This window comes from Echiichthys vipera (assembly GCF_963691815.1).
Source record: "Echiichthys vipera genome assembly, chromosome: 12".
NCBI lineage: Eukaryota > Metazoa > Chordata > Actinopteri > Perciformes > Trachinidae > Echiichthys > Echiichthys vipera.
The window spans coordinates 19,778,727-19,786,248 of record NC_139837.1 but is presented as its reverse complement, the minus strand read 5'-3'; the positions used below and the strand labels follow the sequence as shown (position 1 = coordinate 19,786,248).

General features: G+C 41.8%; 1 protein-coding gene across 1 annotated transcript; it reads right to left on the bottom strand.

Annotated features, from left to right (window-relative positions):
* Nucleotides 1-241: 241 nt before the first annotated feature.
* On the bottom strand, nucleotides 242-991 carry olig4 (oligodendrocyte transcription factor 4; the record flags this gene model as incomplete). The annotated part of the gene is made up of 1 exon (XM_083924420.1): nucleotides 242-991. The coding sequence occupies one exon, from the start codon at nucleotides 989-991 to the stop codon at nucleotides 242-244; it is 750 nt and encodes a 249-aa protein (XP_083780546.1).
* Nucleotides 992-7,522: the final 6,531 nt, after the last annotated feature.

Here is a 7,522-nt window from a genome sequence, read left to right as displayed (position 1 = left end):
GATAAATTACAGTATTTGCTACTCTGGTATTTAGAATATTTATATATATTTCTGTATAAACAATGCGGAAGAGATAATTGATGAAAAATAGCAGCAGTTTGCATGGTAAAAGATATATACAGTATGTACAAGCTCTGGCATCAGACATCGTTCAGCAGTTCGCTTAACAGTCTTCCGTGAATTGCTTGGTTCAGTGCATTGAACCAGACAGTAGAGGAGAGTTTTTTAAGAAAAGTCCTGCTCACTTGGTCATAGTCAGGCTGTGTAATGTGGAGGTAGTGGCGGGTAAAGGCTGGCAGAGTGAGCAGGGGCAGGGCATGCCGGGGAAGTGCCTGTAGGAGCCGGCCAGGTGGAGGGGGTCCTTTAGAAGGCCTTGGACTGGAGCGTGAAAACCCAGGAAGCTGGCGGATGGAGGGGAGTGCAGGGCTGAGGCTGTAGCGGGAGAAGGTGAGTGATGCTGGAGAGCTGAAGGCATGCTGGCCACCAGAGAGTGCAGAGATTGGGCCAGAGGATGCAGAGGGAGGTGGGCAGGGGGGGCTGCAGGGGCAATAGCAGCGTGGGCAGTGGTGCGGCTCTGGATGGCAGCACTGCCTCCATAAACATCCCCCACCAGCTTCTTCATCTCCTCCAAGGAGCTAGACAGCATGAGGATGTAATTGCGAGCTAACAGCAAAGTGGAGATTTTTGACAGCTTACGGACTGAAGGTCCATGAGCGTAGGGCATGACCTCTCTCAGGCTGTCCATCGCCTGGTTCAGATCATGCATCCTTTTCCTCTCCCGACTGTTGACTTTCAGTCTCAGGTCTTGCACATCGTTCTTGCCAAGCTCAGATCTGGTCTTGGTCTTACCCTGGCCAGCCTCACTGTCTGCGCTGTTTTCTTGGCAGTATGTCTGGAACATCTTGTTGGAGAAGAAGCTCCCGGCAGAGTCATCCACCACCAGGTCCGGGGATAAGGAGCGGCTGCAGTTGGAGCCAGAGTCGGAATCCATCTCGGTTGAAGCAGATTAAAGTAGAGGACAAATTGTAAAAAATAAATAAATAAAAGCCCTAAACACCCTGAATGCTGGGAGCTTGAGTTTAAATTCTACAGATGCTTCCTAGTTCACTGCTTTCGAGCTGTTCCAGTTCCCTGCAGTGTCACAAGAGTCTCACTTCTCTCAAAGTTTGTGCTGTTCTGTCTGATGATCAGTCTGTCCACAGGAGTGAGTCCGTCTAAACTGTCACCCTCTGGACCCACTGGGGTGTATTTATACCGCCGGCATAACAAAGGAACAATAACGCTGCATAATGAGACACTTAGAGCCCCGGCCAATTGCAGAAGGGACACACTTTCACCCCCCCCCCTAACACCTCCTTCCTGCAGCCCCCACTTCACCTTCCCACACCCACGTTTCAACTCCCCCAACCCTGATGAACCCCCTACACATTAACCAGGCGTGTTAAGCTGAACACCTAACTAAGACTGTGTTAACTTCAATTCAAGATACATAAAAGGTACATAAAATTGGATCAAAAGTTTAATTTAGCAAGTAGGCTAAGATTATTTTTATTTTAAAATAACAGACAAAGTTAATTTAATCATCCTGGTAGGGAGTCAACAGAAATGTGTTCCTCTGTTACACTAATATAGGGTTTTACTCACAGACATTGTAGTAAAAGTGAGAGTGTAAACCCCAGATCTAGAACAGACCACATTTTTATTGCCCTTCTCCATAACACCAGATATATGATGCCTTCAAGGCCTTATTTGCATATGGTATCCATGAGACACTTTGGAGAAAGGTATGAAGCACCATATGAGGTGTTTAAACATGTAAAGAGCAGCGTTAATGGCAGACTAGGTACAATTCAACCAGGAGCTCAAGACAAAAGAGGTCAGATAAATTTGACTTGGCTCCCCAAACAGTCTGTGAAATCACATCACTATCACTGGAAGGGGGTCCTTCAGATGGGGAGGAGGTAGTTAAAAAGATACTAAAGAGTGGGCACGGCATTGTCTTTCCCTAATTCAACCGTAAAGCTACTAGCACTTTCTGAGGTTTTTTTTTCTATTCTTACTTGAAGTGTTTTTTTCTTTTTCTCCAGATATTAAACTTTGCAGGAACTTCTCTCATATAAAGAAAGACTGATAAATTCCTTGCTTTAATATCCAGCATTTATCTGCATATCTAATCTTGTGGTTCAATCAAGCTCCCTTTTCAGCAGCTCTCTTTTTGTGGTGTGCAGAGGCTGGATTTCACCGCTTAGCTCAGGAATTTCCTGCTGCTTTCTGCCAAGCAAAGCCCTCAGTGAGGCAGTGCTTGAGGGCCAGCAGTTTGAAAATACAATAACACTCATGTATTGCACCGTCGGTAGTACCAAAAAGTAGTTTGCAAAATCATTCAACCTTGGATGCAGCATTGACTCGGGCCTACAGAGGTTTCATTCAGTTCAAATGGAAGAAACATTTTGGAGGCGTCAAAACGTGTTGTGTTTCCATCATCGTCAGCTCATCAAAGACATTATTTGCTTTTCTCTGCTTGGTACACAGTAGGACACCCTGGCTTATATTTACCTAACAGCAGCAGACATTCTCCTCCAGCTGTGGGCGTCTTTGTGCAGCTTCTGGAAACTGTGGAGTAGATTTGAAGTTACCAACATTAAAGTGATCAGAATCAGGATCAGAATCAACTTTATTGCCAAGTATGTAAACAGATTACATAGCAGGAATTTGACCTGGTGATTTTGTGCTGAGTGGATACAAATATACAAATATACACATAAAAAACAGAAATTCTAAGAAATAATACACACATTTTAGCAATAACAACTAAATAAAAAGAAGACGTTTGAATATTAGAGATATCAAATATAAAATAGAATGTGCATATATGCAGGTGATGACATTAATGTAACGCACCATGAGTGATGAATAATTAATGCATAGATAGTTATAATCCAGTGATATAATGAATATTATTCTGAAATACACCATTCTGCATAATGAGTACTTTTACCTTTTAGGTACTTTTCTTCTTACTCACTTACCATAATGTAAAAAGTGAGATTTTTTTTCTGTGTCTTTTATTTGTTATAAAACAGGTCAAGGTGCTACGTTATATAAATACAGACAGTATCCAAACGCTCAATCCACAGAGAAATACACACAACCCATAACAAGCTGTAGTTTAAACAAGCCATCAGGACTTCTATACGGTTGGGATATCACAGCTATAATATATAGGCAGAAAGTGCCGTTACAGTCATTCCCCAGCTGCAATGATGGAGACAAAGAGAGCGCAGATGTGAAAGATGAGATGATAAAAGTATCATTAAAGCATGTAAACATGCACATACAGAAGTATGGGCCTCAAGGTATTTATACACTGTGGTATTAATACTTTTACTTAAGTACAAGATCAGAGTACTTCTTCTATCACTGCTTCAATATTCAAAACAACCATGCACATTTTTGTCTATTTCCTTCCTTCCACTTAACATTCATTGATTGGTCATACAGCTGATAAAATCCCTATAGGGCAGATACCATGGACACAAAACATCATCAACATTTCTTTCTTAAAAAAATATAATTGACCAAATGCCATCACTTTCACAGCCAATTATTTTAAAAAAGAGACAAGTTCCGCATCGTCCTCATTTTTCATAACACAGTGTCGACTCAAATCCTTATCATCACTTAACGTTTATGAATAACCCAAACTAAAGACATATCTGTCCATGAACTGAAATTCCACTTGATGTCAGTGTAATTCTGTTAAGTGAGAACAAATGCAATCAAAATCAATCATCTGCAAAGATGACGTCAAGAATGATTCCTCATTTAGCATTCTCAGGCTCAAAGTGATCAATTTAGAAAGTCAAAATGCCTTCTTTATAACAAGCAATTTCTCCAACTCCCCCCTTGTCTTTGACACACACATCTTCTCAATCAACATGCATTTAAGGAAATAGACCAGATGATTTCATTAAAGTGTTATTCCGGCACAAAATCATCCAATGGTCTTTTTCGGCACTAACATACATCAAATAAGCCACCGAGACAGTTTTTTTGTGTAACAACTATTAACAGAGAAATCCAGGAGAGTCATTAACAGCCGGATGTTGCTAACAACTACAAGACTGGTTAGTTTGGGGCAGCGGCTTTTTTAACCACTAATACTGCTCAAACTACCACCAAACAGCTGCAGTAGTATGATAAGTATCCCTACACAGAAAACAAAGCACCAATGGGCTTCTTCCTTTTGGATTGCATTTGGTAATTGACTTGAATAGACTTTACTACGAGAGTAGCTGGTACCGGGGCCAGTAGGTAAGTCTTTAAAACACTCTTTTAATAAACTTAATTTAACTCGAAGTTTGCTAACTACGTTGTTGGTGCTTCATTTTATGTGTAGGGACTCTTATCATGCTACTGTAGCGGTTTGGTGTTAACTTGAGCAGTATTAGTGGTTAAAAAAGACGTTTTAATGCCTTTACTGTACTGCCCCGAGCTAATCAGTGTTAGCCATATCTGGCTGTTAGCAACTCTCCCGGATTTCTCCGTTAATAGTTGTTACACAAAAAAACCTGTCTTGATGGCTTATTTAATGTATGTAAGTGCTGAAAAAGTCCAAAGGATGATTTTGCGCCGGAATTACACTTTAAGTATGTATGTTTGCATCTTATGGCATTCTGTGTCCTCTCAATGTTTATCCTGTCCTTTAACACATGGACGTACTGTATCAATGAATACATGGCAACCTTTGCATTGTAATAAGTAAATCCCATATGTAAGTTTTCCAAAAATGAATGGGCAGGCTTTTGTGTTTGCATTTCGATGACTTTGCAGTGAAGCTAAAACTGGTCTGCACCTCACTTTGTGTGCGCTGTCAAAGTAAGTCACGAACCTACAGAGAGTAAGGATTGGGAATCAAGAGGACCCCCACCGCAGTTCCATCAGGGGGCTCCGCAGGGTGTTTTAGCTCGGCCAACATTCAGTGATATTATAATTGGGGAAACCTCAGAGCCAACATGGGCCATTTATTTGGAGCATATGGATTTTCCCATCGTTAGGCTCAAAGCCAATATGGCTGCTAGACTCTCCTCTGTTAATTGGGTCAGGTCCTAATTAACTACGTTCGACACAATGCTCCAGATTTCATTCTTTCCTAGTCTTTCAGAGCTTTTAACGGCTGGTTTTGTGCCACAGCTTTCAGTGTGTTCTCCACGCAAAAGAGAAGAAAACCATCAATAATGATTCTTTAATGACCTTAATAAATTATCTATAAATTCAGGGAAATGTGCCAAACTTATCATTCACCATGCATAAAGTCAGATTAGTGAGATTGTCACTCACTCACATATGAACTGATGGGGATACAGCACATCATTGAGAAACAGCTAAGAGTTGTGTATTAAGTACAATCACTAGGAATACATATATGGATCATTGTAAGGGGCTCTAGCCTGAATAAAGGGAGGGTAATCAGTCCTTCTCCTACTCCATTACTATATGCATGAGCCAGATAAATCCTATTCTCCTGCTCATTCTTATTCTTATTCATGTGTTTACAGAGGCAACGGGCCACACAGAGAGACACAAGGATCTCTGTGCTTTGTATTTTACAAATGAAAGCGTAGCCACCCTCCATGTTTCCAAATAATCCTTCAATTTTTAACCCTGCTTCAGAGTGTTTGACTTTCTTCTCTAGATGCCACCTTTCAGGACCCTTCATCCAATTCAAGAGTTTTTTTTAGGATTTAGAGACCCCCTTTCTGCTGCCTCACTGGGGGCGCTCCAATGAAAGTGCTCAGGTGACCAGAAAATGAGGGCATTATCACAGGCATATGCTTGTAGCGACAGAGGATCAGGCTAGATTAGGGCCTATCATGGCTCAATAAAGCGCTAAGCTCAAGAGCAAACCTGTGCTGTGTACCATAAGGCTTCCTTCTCTCTCTGCTGGTCATTGTTTAACAGGATCAATGGCTAGATCTTCTGTACACACACACACTGGGCTTTAATCTGGGCATGTGGTCGGAACAGAATCCATAGAAGATGCACATAAGCCTTTGTTTACCACCATCTCTCTCAATGTTGCTTGGATATCAAGGCTCTGATATCAAGATCACAGCAGTGATCAACGGGAGCAGATATGTGGAATTGGTTTGGTTTGCTTCATCTGTGGATCTAAACATTTCCCTCTACGTACCGATGTCTGGGGAGAGAGATATAAAATTGTTTCACAAAGTGTTTGAACGGGCCGACAAGTGTTTCTGAGAACAGGGAGTGCTGCCCTTTGTTATCTCTCACCGCTGGGACAAACTGCTCGGTGATTTATTCATTTACACTGCCTGAAACAATTGCATTATCTCGGCAGCAACAAAAAGGCACAAAGGCGCTATGAAAATCCCCTAGGATGTTTATGAGTCACTAAAGAGTCCAATAACTTTCCCCTTCATCTTTAAGCGGCCACGGAGGGTTGCATGCTGTGGAGGGCTGCAGGGCGAAGGGAGTCAGGAGGGGGATACAGGCCCAGGGAGAGATGCTGATTATGGGTAAGATAAAAGGAGTCCAGGCCTTCTCCTCTGGAGCTGAATGGGGCTCGGTCAGCAGGCTGTCCCATACACTGGCCTGCTCCATGCTGCTAGAACTTCATAAATTACCCCACAATTACCCCGGGGGCACACCAAGGGAGGAAAGACAGGCGAAAGGGGGAGAGAGTGAAAGGGGAAAGAGCAGAACCGGTTGCCGAGCAGACCGCCATCAGGATGTGTAGGGCCCAGCCCAGATGTTAGCCTTCAGGTTGCCAGGACCCAAGTGATGGTAGCCTCCTGAAGACTGTCAGCATTAAATGAGAAAGATTCACATCTTAAAGTGAGACTACTGTATGCAACTTCTGAAAGAAGAAATGACATGACGGTTACTTGGCTATTTAAAAAATGTGGGTTTGTGCAGGATGTCATGGACTGATGATTCTTTCTGACTAATCAGTGGTCTGTAGTGGTTTAACTCCACCTTCTAGTATTTCTAGTATTTCTAGTATTTCTAGTATTTCTAGTATATTCTATAGTGTAACAAAAACACAGCTTTAAAGAGCAAACTCACAGGTGCTGTGTCCGAAATCCTGACCTTGTGCACGCATTCACTAAACTCAATAGTTTACTCAACGGAGTATCCACAATATATGGTGCATTGCATTATGGGGTTTTCAGCATTAAGTATTTTTTTAAACCATTGTGGATACATTTACACACTCAGAATTCAGACATAATGAGATAGTGTACTAAATATTAAACAGGCAGTGATTCAATCGGCACAAACATCTGGTGTTAACGGAACAAAGAGGTTGTAATAGTAAGTGACAAGTGGTGACCTGAGAAACAGAATAAGTGACTCAAAGACCCGACTCAAAAATACAAATATAGTCTTGATGACGATTTGAAACCTTTCTAGCATCCAAGTACCAGCCCACATTCAGCTGAATCATTTCGATCCATGCAGACTTTTGGTTTTCATTGTCCAAGTTTTTAAAAACATC